General features: G+C 35.1%; 1 protein-coding gene across 6 annotated transcripts in view; it reads left to right on the top strand.

Annotated features, from left to right (window-relative positions):
- Positions 1-17,020, top strand: part of DLG1 (discs large MAGUK scaffold protein 1) — a 176,774-nt gene that overhangs the window by 151,978 nt on the left and 7,776 nt on the right. For 2 of the 6 annotated variants that reach the window (XM_067301829.1, XM_067301832.1), the window contains 7 exons: positions 222-398; positions 1,824-1,893; positions 7,095-7,194; positions 10,596-10,637; positions 13,770-13,820; positions 16,480-16,581; positions 16,818-16,990. In XM_067301829.1, coding sequence (XP_067157930.1) covers positions 222-398; positions 1,824-1,893; positions 7,095-7,194; positions 10,596-10,637; positions 13,770-13,820; positions 16,480-16,581; positions 16,818-16,990 — 715 coding nt within the window. Of the gene's footprint in view, positions 1-221; positions 399-1,823; positions 1,894-7,094; positions 7,195-7,877; positions 7,912-10,595; positions 10,638-13,769; positions 13,821-16,479; positions 16,582-16,817; positions 16,991-17,020 lie in introns of all 6 variants that reach the window. The other 4 variants (XM_067301830.1, XM_067301833.1, XM_067301831.1 and 1 more) reach the window with 2 other exon arrangements.

The following is a 17,020-nucleotide window of genomic DNA, read 5'->3' on the forward strand; positions in this document are numbered from 1 at the left end:
TGTGTGTATATATATATGTTTATACATACTAGAAAATACTATATATTCTCTATTTATATACTGTAGAGAGAGGGAGTATTCAGCATTCATGTCTTAAGCAACTGTCAAACTGATACAGCCACTTTTAAACAACACAGCTTATTTCAAATTTTGTGTAATTAATACTCCCCTATTTTGTTCCTGCTTTTTTTATGTTTAATTTTTTATTCTTTTCAATGTAGAGCTCTCTTTGATTATGACAAGACTAAAGACAGCGGCCTTCCAAGTCAAGGACTGAACTTTAAATTTGGTGATATTCTCCATGTCATTAATGCTTCTGATGATGAATGGTGGCAGGCACGGCAGGTAACTGCAGATGGAGAAAGTGATGAAATTGGAGTTATCCCAAGCAAACGCAGGTATGTAATGATATCTTTAATGACGTTGAGATGTTTGCTATTAAAGTTCTGATTGTATTAATACATATATTGCATATATAAACATACAGCTTTGTTCTTTTTTTGTTAATACTTTATTATTCTTATTATTGTTTAAAAAAAAAAGTGGATGATGTGGTAATCTGTAGTGGAATTCTGACTAGCTCCATGTTAAAATAATTTCTAACCTCCAAAGTTGTGTGCTGAAGTGGATAAAGGCAGTTCTGAGTCTATTTTCCCATACTCTCTGTAAGCAAGTTACTGCGGATACTGGAAATGTAATACAGGTTTAACAGTGTTACACCATTTATGTATGAAGAGGTACAAAGTAAATTTTGTCTAATAGGATGTTGTGGTTGTGACTCCATAGTTGCACAAGAGACTTGTATGAGAATTTTTCAGTTCAAGAAGAGCTTGAAGAACTTTACCCCAAAATACCACCAAAACAATTTTTAAAAGTGCAACATTTGGAATATTCTTTCCATTTATCCTGATAGTTTGATAAAATCTGATTTGAAAGAGTACTATAAAGTTCCTGCTAGTGTGATCTTGTTGCCTGAGTCCAGCCACAAGAACATGAGGTTTTCTCGTCTCCTACAACAGAATATGCACTAGGAAAGGAATACAAGCTCGCTCTCAAGCATGTCTAATCTGAATTTCTAGTGGGAAAACAAAGCCTGCAGATGCAAACTATCTCACAGACATTTTGTTTTACGTATGTGTGACCTACACCAGAATTACTGACCAGGATCATGATCCCCATTTTTAGATGGCAGGAATGCATTAGTTGCCAGCTGATGTTATAAGTTTGCTGACACAGAAGTTGCTAGAGGTAACAGTAAGAATAGTTTATAGTGGAACATAAATCAAAAATTTCTTTCTTGGAAGTTACTGGTCAGCTCTTGTTGTCTTCTATTAGTTCAAGATTCTTCTCAAGAAGAATCTTAATCAGGCTCAAATCATGACATTATCATGAATTCTGTCTACCCAAAAACTGGAAACCTGTGGCCAGCCTTTCTTTGATGGCCAGAGCAAACAGAGACTAGCTGTTTGCCTGATACTCCAAGAACCCAAATAGGGGATTAGGTGGGCTGAATTTTAGTATCTGCTTTTGACTCATAATTGAGGCTATTCACTTATCGTGACCTTTTTTCTTTTTGTACATGGATTTATTGATTCCATGCAATCAGAAAATACTCCAGTATCTTTACAGTTCATCTCTTGAGAAATAAAAGCCTACTTTTTCAGTAGTCTGCTGTTAGTAGATTGCCATTTTCTAAAGGTGACATCAGCAACAAAAAATCTGTACTACAAAAGGTGCACTGTATGCTTACGTTGTCACAAGTAGCAATCTGAGATTCGTGCTGGAATTTTGCTAACGGAATTTCTTTTGTCCTTTTCTGGTAGAGTTGAGAAAAAAGAACGAGCCCGTTTAAAGACAGTGAAATTCAATTCCAAGACAAGAGGAGATAAAGGGGTGAGTTTGTGAAGTGCTCGTTACATCTGGTGTTGAGTGGTAACATTTTTCATGGTTTATGTATGGTGGTTCAGTTCCAGGTTTTAGTGAAAAGATTAAATTCTCTCAAATAGAAATAAAATAATTATGAAAACTAAAGCAACTTAAACAGTAAACCATTGCCATAACACTGCAAATTGTTTAAAAAATGAGAACTGGAGATATATATTATCATTAATAATGTAATGTAATAAGAACTATAGATATTAATGGAGTATCGAATAGTGCCATTGTCAGAAGCAATGAGCTCATTGGGGTCCCTATGATAAAATGAGGTTTTGGGATGTACTCTGTTACCCAGACAGTATAAAGTAAGTTTTTTGTTGCAATTATGGATGCAAAAGCATTAAAGAATTTCAGGTGAGGGCATAGGTCAACAAAAACTCCAAGCTAACTCCCCTACCAACCAAAAGTCTCCATCTCAATGCTTTTCTTTTTTTTTTCTTTTTTTTTCTCCTCCAGGGGAAAGAGGGGGTAGTTGTGGGTTGGTTTTTTTTTTTTTTTTTAAACCACCTTCACTCCCACTTCACACAAGTACTGATGTGGCTGTGTCTAAATCATATAAAGTAACCAATTCAGATGGAAAAGTAACCCAGTCCAAAAGAAATCTGAGTGTTAATTTTCCAAGTTTTAATTTTAATTTTGTAGTCCAGTTCACTGCATGATACATAAACCCTGTCCCAGTACATGTGATGGGACAGTGTGAAAGAGCGATGAGAGAGCCGGTAATACTTAAGTGGCAATAGGAATGTCTGTGCCCTAAATTATAGCAATTTCATAATGGTAAAGCAGCCAAATTTTTGAATTTTAAGGAAGTGAGGGCTTTTCTCGATGATTTGGTCATTCTGAAATTTTGGAAAAAAATCACAACCTAGTAATTTCTACCAGTAATATGTAACTACTTATTTCAAGACTCAGATATGTATATTTTAAATGAAAGAGCCTTCTAAAGTAATAATGTCATTTTTTAAAATTTGAAATATGCTTTAAGCTCTTGAGGAAACTATTTCTTAAATAATTTTTTTTTTTTTTCAACAGCACTGATGCTGTGACATTAGTCACTACTGTAGATTCTAGAGATTCCTTTTTGTCATTTATTTCAATTACAATGTTTTCATAAATTTAAAAATCACAGCTTTATACAGATAAAGTATTAAAGCTTCAGTACTTAATCCTGATAGTGTAGGACTTTATACTTTAAAAGACACTCAGGTTCATATTTGCATCCCTCTTTTGCATGGTAAAGGTTTCAGTTTAATACATTAAATTAATAAAAAATTTTTATATTAGTATTTGCTTAAAGGGAAACCAGTACCTTTAGTGATTTTTTTTTTTTTTTTTTTTTCTGCTGAACAATTGCAGTATTGCCTTGAGGATTCCTTTGGATCGCTTGCTTTTTTGTTTTTTATGTATTAGTACATTCATATTTTCATACTGCAATAAAATACATTTATCAACTGATGTGATTAATTTTTAAGCTGATCATGTATATATTTTGAATTCACTGTTTAATTTTATAGGATGTAACCTTTTTGCATTTTACAAATTAGTTTTTTTACAGTGGTAAACTTGCGTGTTAACTGGCATGCCCAGTAGGTGAAAGTCGCATAAAGGAAAATGCTTTAAATACCTTAGATAATTGCAACTACATTAAATAATTATTCAAATGTTTTAATGTTCTTTGAAGGATAATTGCATGTTTCTGTACCTTGTCTACCAATGAATGAACTGTAAACAGTTAACTATTTGGAGTAGCCTATTGACAATAGCGGCGTTAGTACACGGTCAGTGTGTACTAACACAGCACCAAAAATGCATGGAATACTGAGTGGAAAAGCAACTACGCTTGCCATTGATATACAACTGCAGTTCTTTGTCTTCAGTAACACTTCATTTTGCAAACACGCTTATGCTCTTCACAATCTTTTGCTTCAGCTGTAAGTGTTTTAACATTATGATTTCCTCTTTAAAGGAGTCTTCCTGTTCTTGTCATGCTGGTATTTTTCCCTGTAAGTTGTCTACAACATACATGTTTTCATGGACTCTCTGTGTTCCTATGTCTGTATATGATTATTCTCCGCTGACAGTATAAAATACCAGCTATGAACAATTCTTCAAAATTTCTACGTTAAAACCTTAAAAGATAACCCTAAGGATGGCAAATGTTAAAATCCATGTTCCTTTCATTTTGAAGAATAGTAAGGAACTGGAGCAGGAATGGTTATCTTTTTCTTGTTTTTTCCTTTCATATGCACATTTATTTCACTTCTGTGCTGCTTCTGTTTTAATGTATTCTTGCTTATGATGCCTATTCATGATTTGCAGTGGGCTAATGAAAAATTTAGTACAATTAATATGCATTTTCAACTAATGAGCAGTTTTCTAGCTTTTTATAATCTTGGTATCTTTTAAAAATAATCTTTTGGCTAATCTTTTATTCAAAAGCAGTATAATACTACTTTTAATTTCTCTCTCTTTTTTTGGCAATGGAACTGACTCTGACCATTATACATGCAGTATATAAAATTAAATGTTACTTCAGTAAGTTTCACTATAGAGAAAGTTAAAATGAAGAATTAGTGTTACGAAATATTTTCAAAACTAAGATGAAGAATCTGTGTATGTTTTATAAGGTATAATAAATTGGCCATTCCTTTTGTTTTAACTCACTAAATGGCCGGAGCTTACCACCTCAGTTAAACTGCCCCATTTCAGCTTTGTTGCACTGGTCTCCTCTATTCTTTTGCCCAAACTGAGGTCCTTGTCTTTATGGGACAATTATATAGATGCAAGACATTCACCTATTGAAATTCACATTACAGGGTCTTTCAATATACTCAGCAAAAATCTTCTCCTTTAGGCATACTTCCTTGCTGCCTTTATTCTGTAGATTGCTGTAACGTTTGTGGGTATGAGAAATCAATTGCAATGACATGTTGATTTCAGATAAAGAGGCTCAAGAGGGCCATAACCCAAAACCTTGCCCAGGCCAATAGTAGTTCCTGCGAGCATGTGATTGGCTTGAAACCAGTTTTTTTGTCCATATGGCAGGTTTATAATTTACCAGTTCTTACAGTAGAGTGCCAACTTTAGTCAAACACAGATGCCAGGCAATTGAGGGTTTTATGGATTTCCTATTTAACACAGTACTGCTCTTTCCGGAGCTCAATGGCATCATCACCCATTGTGCTCCCACTGTACCATGTGCCTCTTTAACACCTGGTAATTTTAAATACACTTTTTTAAACAGTGGTAGTAAAAACATCACTGGATTTTTTCAGTATCTGATGTTTCCAAGCAAGTCTTTATTAACACAGATGGCCAGAAGGATGTTAGTACTCTAGTAGGATGCAGCTGGGGTGTCGCACTCTTGGCATTTGCTTTAGGAAGGCCAAATGCTAGTTTTGTTCTTCCACTGAAAGTGGCCAGCCATTTGCAAAAGTTTAGTCCTATTCCACTCCTAGTTGTTACTGTATGTCACTCCGTACTAAATACTGACGGAAAAGGCAGTAAGCGTAACTCTTTGCAACCGTATTGCATATAACAGGGAAAGGTGAGCTCGCACAGGATTAAATAAGACAGACAATTATTTGAAAAGTACCATGCTCCACATTTTAGAAATAACTGTTAATAGAATCTTTATGATTTGAAAGTATCTTGGTTCTTTTAAAAAGCAGCTGTTTAAAAAATGATTCTGTGGAAGTTTTATTACTTGCTGCTGCATGGCGTTACTTGGCTTAGAAATAAATATTCCCTGTGCAGCATAGGGTCTCAGAGCCAAGCTGGGCACTTTCTTACTTTCGCCATCCTCCCCAATAATACACTTTTCTGCAAGCCAGATGCCACAAATATGGCAAATTTCATGTCTTGACAAAACTGGTTGGATGATTACTTAGGCCTAGATATAAAACAGATTTCAGCTAGCTTCGGGTTAGCTGTGTTAGCTCTGTGCCTCATTACAATAAAAATGTGTTACTGATTTATTTATGAATTAAGGTTCTTTTTTATTTACTTTTCATAAAACTGCAAGTTAAAGGTGATGCAGTCATATAAAGTCAAATGTTGTCAGGAGAAGACATGACAAATATTACTAAGATCTGGCTTACTTATACCTGTGTACATATATGTATATGTATGGAAATATATTCATTTTCTCCATTGCTTAGGCAAGGAACATGATAATAGTTTAAATTTAAATGGCTGGGTGTATATATCTATATCTATATATGTAACTTAAGAAATTTTCCTATCAACTTAGAGAAATTCTTCAGCAACAATAGCAGTCAGTGTTAGATGTTGCTGAATACGATCAGGGTTTTTTCTCTGATAGTTGTCTATAAATGCACTCCTGAAAACTAATTACCACAGTGAACAAATGAAATAAGTTGGTATCTTTTGAAAATTAGTCTTGGTATTGGGATGCAGACTTTCCTAGAGCTAAGTCATTTCTTCTGATGAATTTGTAATGAATTGCAACTGTGAGAGACTGAAACAAATACTTAATCTCTTTTTAATTGCTTGCTGGGTATTTAACTAGACACACTTCCTTTTCTTTTTTCCTATTTCACTGTTACTTTCTTTAGTTTTACCCTAAGATAATTCAGCGCAATGCCAACTTTTAACTTTCTTTTTCTTTACTGTATGGTATGTTATTTAGTAGTTACCACCAAAGTATTTACAGTTTTGCCTTTGCATACAGGTAACACTGGGAATACTTTTGTTGTGCTGTTACAATGTCAGCTGTTTGCAAAAGCATGTGTAAAGCCTTGGCGTTTTTTTTTTTTTTTAATTTTTAATTATTGTAACCCCTCCGTTAGATCATCTCAGTGATTTAATTGGTTTTGTTTGAGTTCATTTCGCTTTGGCTGTCTTCTAGCAGCCTCTATGCACACACAAAAAGCCTAAATTTGTGAAACGTAGGTCAGACCGTAGAGGTTAAACCAGCTTGCCAGTTCTCTTGGTAGTGAACATGTGAACCAGAGGGTGCGAGCGACCCCCTGATCCCAGTCTCTGTTTCCGATGAGCTGAGAAGCTACTGTTAAATCGCACTGTGCGCTGCATAAGGTGGTTGTAGGAGTCAGCTTCCGCAGAGCTGCTGGTCTGGGCCTTTGTTCACACGGACATTAGACATCCTTTGTTTTGCCCCTCCTTCTCTTCTTCAGCAGTCATTCAATGACAAGCGTAAAAAGAACCTCTTTTCCCGAAAATTTCCCTTCTACAAGAACAAGGACCAGAGTGAGCAGGAAACCAGTGATATTGACCGTAAGTATGTGGCACCGACGGACAGACAAACGCACGTAGAAGGGCCGACTAGCTGCACTAGGGTGTTACCATGGAGACAGTTTCACGAGCTGCAACAGGCTAACGAACTTGAGGTGCGCGTGGCAAGCCAAACCCATCAAAGCAGTAACGTGTTTCTTTGCTGTTAAGTGAATTCTAACCTGAGAGTATCCCAGTTTGGCATAAACTGGGTGACAGTGTCACTCATATGTAAGCTTGGCGGAGGTGACTGCTTCCCGGTGCCATCGGTGAGCGTTGCTCACGTGTGTGAGGAGGACTCGCGGCAGCGATGAACGTGTCCTGAGCTTAGAGCGCTCGCTAAGGCGGCGCTTCGGACTGGCTGGTTTTCTTGAAATGAATAGAGCGTATTTTGATTGCAGTTGCCAGGACTTTAAAAAAAAAAAAAAAAAAAAAAAAAGTGTCCTTTCGAAAGGCAGTTGCCTTAGTTGGGTAATGCAGACCAGGTCTGCCCTAAGCTGCCTTCTCTGCCATCTGCCTCCGTGGTCACGCTTCCCGTGCCAGTCTGTTTAAATCCCATCGGCTTTTCTTCCCCTGTGATGTTCTGGGAACTGTCTCCTGTCGTAGCGCCGATTTTATATATTACTGACAATTATTTTCTTTGTGATTGTCTTTTTATTGCTTGCCCTCTGGGGACTACTCTGCAGGAGGTCCCTGACGACATGGGATCAAAAGGCCTGAGTAAGTGATCAAAATACTCCCAAGTTATTTTAACCTCCATCTAAAAAAAAAAATTTTTTTTTAGCAGATCTCTTTGAGACTGGTGCTCTATGGGCATAAGGAGGTTAACTCTAAAAATGTTTCATAAGCTTTTTCTAGTTTGTAATGTTCTGGGGATTTTTGCTTTCATGAACGTCTTCCTTTAAGTTCATGTGGTTACTGCATTAGATTTTTTTTGTTCAGAAGCTTACTAATGCTTACTTGTTTGTCCTTGAAAAAGGCTGTGATTGTAAATTTGTTGATATGCTTTTGATGTCATTTTTACATTGGTTTTGTGTTCTTATTTTTAAAAATAACCTACATCTTTTTACAATAATAGTACCAACACTGTCATAATATTTTAACCAGTTGCAGTTTTCAACCCTCTCTTTAGGTGACTGATGTTTACAGCTATTAAAAAAAAAAAAAAAGACTTGTTTAGCAGATGACATGACAGCTTTTCTGTCTGACTTACCTGAACTCTTACAATACTCTTAAATCACTGGTGATCGTGTAGTGAGGTGGCTAATAGGAGACTTAAAATAAGCATTAGCTGCGTTTGCTGCAGAACTACATGGTTCTGTTCCATTAAATGTAGTAAGATTGAAAGCTGCTGAGTGCTGCAGCAGACCTGTGTGTACACAGACACCACTGCTGCGCTAAAATAACAGGTCAAGTAAAGATGTTAAGACCTTGCTGTGATCACAGATGTTAACATGTAGGTTGTCATGCATTTCTGGGATAGTAAAAATGTCACTAAAGATAACAGTTCTTCCCAGGACCTAACTCCTCCCTTATCCTCTGTATTATACACAAGGTTCTTGAAGTTGCTTGAAATAAGTGGTGCACAGCTATACTTGGCCTCAATCGCTAAACAGAAATGCTGATAGCTATAAAATTACTTTTCTGAAACTGGTTGTAAGGAGACTTCTTGGTCTACAGCAGAACACCGACCATAACCAACATTCATGGCCTTATGATCATGTCTGGTTTGAACTCCTATATAACGTGATCCAGAAATTTCACCAGGTGATTCTGTTATAAAAACAAATGGCTGCTTCTAGCCTTTATTTTCAGCACAGTCAGACTTCTTGAAACTACACTTACCATGCCTAATGCAAGCTCTACTACTTGGGCTCTGCAAGACCAATGCTGTTTTTGGCATTCAGGCTTTCAGTCTTGTATCTTCATAAATTGTGCCCATTATCAGATTATTGCAGCACTTATTCTTAGTTGACTAGCCCACTGTCTCCCTTGGGAGACAATTCTTTCATGTTCCACCACCAGGCTTTTAACCAGCACTATTTCCATCTTCTGCACCAATGTGAGCGTTTGTTGTCTGAGACCAGAAAATGAAATGGCAGTAGGTCCAAGTTGCTGCTGCTCACAAATGTTGGAAAATATCTCTCTGCCTTTCCTGCACAGAAATAAAGTAAAAGAGTTCAGTCAAGTCAGAGACTTGCATTTTAAGCATATTGGTTCAGTTTTTCCAAAAACATTTTAAAAGGTTAATCAGTTTACTTATGTCCGTAACAGTTTTATTATGTTTATTAATCACTAAAAGCACATTTGTTTCATGCCTGTATTCCTTCCTTCAGGGTCCCTTTGCTTCCTTCTCTTCAATCTTGTAGTGGAGGAACCACACTGAATTTAAGATATTATTAAGAGTTCCTATGACAACAATCATATGCACACAGTTAGCTTTCTGTTTTCAAAATTAATTGTATTTAATTTGTATATGTCAAACACATGTTTATTTTATGCAGTCTCAACCTACAAATACTAGTGTTTATCATTAGAAATAGACTCATTTCGTGGCATGAAAATTGGTTCTTTACAATAAAGTTCAGGAATATCAAAGTTTGTATTTGTCCCCTAGACTTGTACAATTTTCAGATGACAGAATAGATTGATATCAGGAAATATTTCAACTGCATTAAATTTTATTATCGTAAATATGTGAATTTTTCATTTAACATGTTCTGTTACAAACATAGCTCAAAAAAGTAAATATAAGCACCCTATAGCTAGTGAAGTGTTTTAATTACTATGCAAGAGGTGAGAGATTCATATTTATACTTCAGTGTAAAAGGCAGGAACTTTTGAAAACTAAAGCATTATTGGGAGGAAAAAAAGAAAGAAACAAACAAAAACCCTTAATTTTGCATTGCACTTTACCTAAATTATTAAATATACTATAGAATAGTGTCTATTATTGAATTTACCATATTATATTTCCTGGAATATATTCCAGTATTTTCTGCTTCTAAAGTCTTCATATAATTATTTAGTTGCTACTTAAATAATATAGTTGAAATATATAATCCCATGGTTTTTTGCACAACCAAATTCATCTTGAAGTAGCAACACCAAAATTACAGGGTTACATAGGAAATATGAATTAGTATACTTTTCATAATTTTATTTTGATGTGCTATTTAATGTTTCTTCTTTTTATTAACATCCATTCCTTTTGTATGAAATTAAGCTTGATCCTGAGAGGTATGAGAAGTACCTTAAAACATTTATATGCAGTATGTATTGATTTCAGCATTTTGATGGTATCAGTATTGTCTTTCATCTGGATTATTTTTGTCAACTTGTTTTCTTTTGGACTCATGCCATTAGTGTGTGTTCCTCATTTTTCCATTGTGTTGCAATTTCAGAGCATGTAACCTCTAATGCCAGCGATAGTGAAAGTAGTTACCGTAAGTGTTTTTAAGTTCTTTGCTTATTTAGAACCTTTGTTTAGTACCTCTTTCTTTGGTTTTGTTTGTCTGTCTTTTCTCGGTATTTGTGTGTTCAGTAAAACCTCCTGGTCGGCTTCAGGTGAAATCTATATTCGTGTGTGTGTTGGGGTCCTGCAAAGTTGCTCTGCCTATATTTTGTTTTATTTTGCTCTAAGATTAGTTCAGGATAATTTTAATCAATTACTAATTTTTATCAATGATGCCAGTAGAGCTAGACCCATTAGAACCCAAATTTAATTTTGACAAATATAATTCTATTTAGTTGAGCTTAATACTAGGAGCACAACTAAACTACGTAACCTGTTAAGTAATGTAGTAACTCGATCTACAATTTTTCACAACTGATGCCCACATTTAATACGTAGATACTTTTAATGAAGGTGAAGATGAGCAAACGTATTTACCCTTGCTTTTCAGCTTTCGCTTACCGATTTTGTCAAGTAGGGGTGCTTGCTTTGAATTGTCTTCAAAGAACGTGACACATTCAGTGCTAGAGTCAGTTACGATAAATTAGCCTGACGGGTGCTCTCTCGTTTTGAAGGCATGGTATCTTTTAAATGTTAGATTGAATTGGCTATTTTATTACCCAAACTACGTGTTCACACCGGGTAATGTGCTGTATGATGCCCCTGTGCAATGCCTTAAAAAAAGGGGGAAAAAAAAAAAGTCCTGTCTTAGACCAGAGTCCGAACTGCAGTTCCGCAGCGAGCTCCAGCCGGCAGCTCCTCGGTAAGGTTGCTGAGCCCCGACCTGGCAGCCAGGACAGGGCAGAGCAGGACGGTGAAAGAGTTGTGGAGTCGAAGAGTGAACGAGCAGTACAGTGCACGGAGCGTGACGCTGTCAGAGGCTTGCTGATCGCCTCCTGGCTGCCCACTGGCTGCAGAAATGAGTGCTTCAGAAACAGATAGCGTTTGGGGGGGTGATAAGGAGAGAGCTTCTCCAGCAGGTATATTTATTCGGAAACTGTCAGTCTGCTCTAAGACAGCAAGCTGCAGCAAAATTTTTCATACTGATGAATACACTCAAGGAGAGAATTTATATAAGTACAAAAATTCCCCAGCGCCTACAATGCTAATAGTGTTGTAGACTGCAATTGACAGAAGCCAATTATGTAAAAAAATGTATATATAGTGTATATATACATATGCATATATATGTGTATATATGTGTGTGTATACACACACACACAAGCTCATTCTTTTATTAAAATTTCTAAGTTAGTCGCTTATGTAAAGACATACCATTAAAAATGTCTCCCCGTGACATTTTCTCCTTAAATTTGTAGCTTTCCTAGTTTTTTTGAGGTTTTTGTCAGATCTTGTTTTATTTGTGTTTAAAGCTCATTATTGGTAGTACTAGGTAGGGTTTTTTTACTCCATTATTACTTGAGAAGCCATGATTTTATTATGAATGTCATGCAGTTTCTTATCTGAATGTGTAATTCTAAGCACCTTTTATTAAAATGATTCTTTTAATTTCTTCTTACTGCTGTCTAATATGAAAGTTATCTTGATTACAGATGAGTACGGTTGTTCAAAAGGTTCATTCTATTAATCTTCATTTTTCCAAAGTATCGAAAAGCAGTGACAATATATACTTTTTGCCCTCAATCAGGGGATGCTTTATACTTGTTATTATCTCTTTAACATTTTGCTTAACTAATTTCTGACCTTACAGTAATGTGACTTCTCCCAAAAAGTAGCTAATTACGTGTCAGCTGGATCTTTTGTAGATGAGTTGATAGCTGAGTGATCCACTACTCCACTCCCTAGCCTAAAAGAGGTTCTGAAAGTATATACTGTCTTTCTGAAATTCATTTGCATGAGTGATTTCCTGAGATATTAAAGTATACAGGTTGCATGTTTTCATGTCTGTCTTAACATATTCCTCACTTGCAATAATTAGGAAAAAAAAAAAGTTCACTAACGTATTACTGTAATACAGTTTGAACACAGATTTATTGCAAATAACAGAAATCTCATTATTCTTAATGAGATTGTAAAATTCAGAATTAAAATGTCCGTAGTCTTTGCTTTGGAATAAGGAAAATATATATATAAGCAATTTCTGCACTTATAAAAGACTTTGCCTGCTATCCATTTCTGTACAACTGTGGTATAGCATTGGGATGTTCCTTTGCCTATTATGAGTATGGCTCACGAATTGCAAAGAGCGTTCCAAAAATTACCCAAGTGAGTTATTGGGACACCGTTTAAAGATCACAGTGATGTGATATAATTTGAGCTTGCATCTTCAGATTTCTAAATTCTTTGCTATCGTGGAATTTACTTTTAGGGTTCTGCAAGAAATCTTACTTTGAGACATTTTGCTGGACTAAAAATGGTTTTTAGAGAGATGGCAACTGAGGTATATTTCAGATGCTTTCACTAACTTTTGAAAAACCTGCAGCTGTCAGAGGGTCAAAATTTACTTATTTTAGTTTCATTCACTGCTGATGTGCTTTCTGAAGCTGAGAATAATACAAAGCATTCTTTGTTTCTAAGTTCATCTTTAAAAAGTCAAAATAATAGTTATTTCATATACACAGTCATAATTTTTGTTTTTTGTAGAATTAGAGTGGTTGAAGGTTTTTTTATTAGTGCTAGTTCATGAAAAAAGTCATAGAACAGATGCATACCTTGACAAACATGATTTTCAGCTCTGTGTAAAAATAGAAAAATGTTATTTTAAATACTGACTTCATAGTACAGAAAATGCTCATGATGAAGGTGGCTTTGCCTCTAGCAGTGAATGATAGTACGCATGCATTTGTTCAGGAAGACATGTATAACGGCATTTGAATAATGCTTTAAAGTTCTTGTGCTTGATGTCAGTTTGACATGCTAACATATCCAAAGAAATTATTTATACTATGTGTGTCTTACGCTTTAAAGTTTTTTTGTTTGGCTTATCAGTGTGATTTTTTTTTTTTTTTAATAATTCATCACTCTTGGAAAATGTGCTGCATCATTATTATGTATATTTTACTGAGCAATGTCTATATCTCATTATGGTTCATTAAAGGAATCAATTTAAATATATTGGTTTAGAAAATAACACGTAGATATTTCTTTGCATTTACATTTTTAGGCGGCCAAGAGGAATATGTCTTGTCATATGAACCGGTCAATCAACAAGAAGGTTTGTAGATCTCATTTAATATAAAATAAATACTGTCTGAATTATCAAGCTGTTTCAGGTGGCTTTATATACTGAACACCATGATAAATTTACTGGTTTTGAACTGTTACTGTTATTCAAGTGAATAAAGCATAAAGGTATAAAATGCAATTGCAAAATTGATTTGGCACGTGATCTGAATGTGTGCTACTTACAGTAACTTCTTATCTGTGTGCCATTTACATTGCATAAGTAAAATATGCTATCTTTAACGGTTTCATCAATTTGAACCTCACAAAATCATGGTCTGTTTCCTTGTTTCATATTGCTTTAGAAATTTCTCTGCTGTTCCTTTTTTTTTCTTTTTTGTTTTTTTTTTCTTTTTCTTCTGGCACAGCCAAAAAGCAAGGCAACGATCACTTCTCTGTTTCAGTAAGCTTTAACTGAAATGTCTGTAAAAGATGGTCGTCTCTTTTCCCATTTCTTTATGTGCTGCTTATATGGCTAATTTGGTCAGCAATTGCCTAGTGACTTTTTTTCAGGAAAAAAGGTTTTTTTGAAAACAAGAATGCATTCTTTCAAACATGTTCATCTAATGAGGTAAAATCAAAATGGAAATTGCTAGGAAAAAACGATTTATTTTATCACACACTTAAAATGCTTTTCGGTGATTTCTGATGGGATCCTGTCACGTCCTTTTTCATCTTGGTCCTGATTTTGCTTCAGCGTGTATAATGGGTGTAGAATTTTTGCTATTCCCATTCACCTTCAGAGATGTGAGCAGTTGATTTACGTCATCTGATACATACTTCATATATTTGTAATTAATCTGTAGAAGGGATGCCTTTTGAGAATAACTGGTATCTATTCCATATAAAATAGGATGGCAATTTAAGTAAATACGTATCATGTATCTACGTGTATTTTGGTTACAATTTCATTTTGGTTTCATGCAGTGAGTGGCCTGGCCCAGTTGCTTTTATTACCATTATGGAACAGGCATGTACAGACTTTCTACTCCAAATTGTTAAGCTTCTCACCTGGGCTCCACTTCATCAGTAACCTTCAGAAAGAAATATAAGTTGTTACACAAGACTAATACAAACTAAATTATTGAGATCATATAAATCATGATCTTGATAGAATCATGGATGAGAAACGCATGAGCAAGGCAACGTTAGAAACGGAGAAATGTTTGGCCTTCTGCAGTGTGCGAGGTAGGCTACCCGTAGGCCTGTGAACTGGAGGTTTGTTACCTTCGGATAAGCTGCTGCTGGTTCTGTGTGTGCTTGCAAAGCAGATAGTCTCCCAGAATGAGAAGCGACTTTTTAGCTGGTGTTAGCTTCTTAGATTCTGATAGCTTAATGGATAAAGGTTTAGTGAAAATGAAAGTAATTTCAGATGAATTACGTGTCAAGATTGAAGAAGAAAGATACGAATCTTTCTTTGCACAAATTGACATTTTTGTAACTGCAGTATTGTAAAACTGTCAAGATTTTAGGAGAGCCATGTGCTTAATCCTTTAAATAACTATGTACTCAAGCATTTAAATACATGACTGTAATTCCCTTTATAACTTTAACATAATATATAGGGAAGGCCGTAAAAGAATCAGCACCTCATTCCTTTTCCTAGCTGCATGAATGCATTCTTTGTACATGTTAACTACAGCTGTCCACCAATTGACTTGCACAATAAATATTTATATTTTTTAAGAGCCCAGAGGAATAAAGAACTAATGACCAAAATAGATTTATAAATGCTTGAACTTGAGACATTAGTGGGACTTGAGACACTAGTGAGCCACCTTAAGTCTTTAAGCAAAGATGTTTGTTATTGAATTAATAAATTGACAGTTACTGGATCCAAGACATTCCTTTTATCAATATATTAGTACCCCTGAAAGGAAATAGTTTCAGAAGTCAAATTAAAATATATTTTATAGGTCAAACTTTATTTAATTTGTGCTTTTTTTCTGCAGTAATGACACATTCAACCTAAAAATAAATGCGTATAGCTGAAATTACAGGCTAATGCTTAGTTACTTAGACAGTATTGCCTTCATGGAACTTGCAGTGTAATTAGGTATTTTCTGCTTGTCCTTAAATTACAACCAGAAGCCGTTTATAACTTTATAACAACTTAAGCTCCTTTTAAAAAGTTGATGTACTTCATTTTATAAAGCTGTTTGTAGTTACAGACATTGCAGTTGAGTATTTTCATATATGGATGTTTAAGCTGTGATCTTAGAGAGAGAAAAAGAAGGAAGCTTTTCCAAGCAAAAAAGAAGCTTTTCCACCAGAAAACTAGAATTTCAAGAACTCTGCTTCTGCTTTGGTACCTCTCTTTGAAGTGTAAAGGTCTTCAGACTTCCCCTTTTACTGCTTTCATTAGAATAAAGTCTGTTACTTGTAAAAAGATTTTTCAGAGACCTCATAATTCAAAACTGATCTTCAGTCATCTAGAGTAGTGATTTGAGGGTGCAAATCTAATGTCTCACTTTGACTTCAAGGTTAATTGATGTATGTTCTTCAGTATGCTTTTTTTTTCTCTCTCTCTGGGAGTACATATTTTTTAGGTATTAAAACCATTACCATTTGTTTAAAGTTTGTTTTGCTGAAGTTTAAAGCTTAGCAGTCATACTCTAATGTAACTGATGTTATTGTTTTATGTTTAACAGTCAGTTATACTCGACCTGTGATTGTTTTGGGACCCATGAAAGATAGGATAAATGATGATCTGATCTCAGAATTTCCAGACAAATTTGGCTCATGTGTTCCACGTAAGTCTCAACAAATACTAAAGTAATTCTAAATGGATTATTCCTGTTACTTATCCTCTGTACGTTGAGTTAAAAAATGTTAACGTTTTATTGTCTAAGCTTTTTAGGACTATTTTAATTGTCAGTTATCAGTTTATAACAATTTTGCAGTATAAGTGGAAGACTGTTTTTGCATATTGCAGGGGGAAAAGTCATTTTTTACTTTTGCTTTAAAAATTACTGGTTTATCTCTAAAGATACTACTAGACCAAAACGAGATTATGAGGTGGATGGACGTGATTACCATTTTGTCACTTCTCGAGAGCAAATGGAGAAGGATATTCAGGATCACAAATTCATTGAAGCTGGCCAGTACAATAATCATCTTTATGGAACAAGTGTCCAATCAGTGCGAGAAGTAGCAGAAAAGGTAAATCAGTGCCAGTTTTACTTTCATTTT

The sequence above is a fragment of the Apteryx mantelli genome, chromosome 9, assembly GCF_036417845.1.
Source record: "Apteryx mantelli isolate bAptMan1 chromosome 9, bAptMan1.hap1, whole genome shotgun sequence".
Lineage (NCBI taxonomy): Eukaryota > Metazoa > Chordata > Aves > Apterygiformes > Apterygidae > Apteryx > Apteryx mantelli.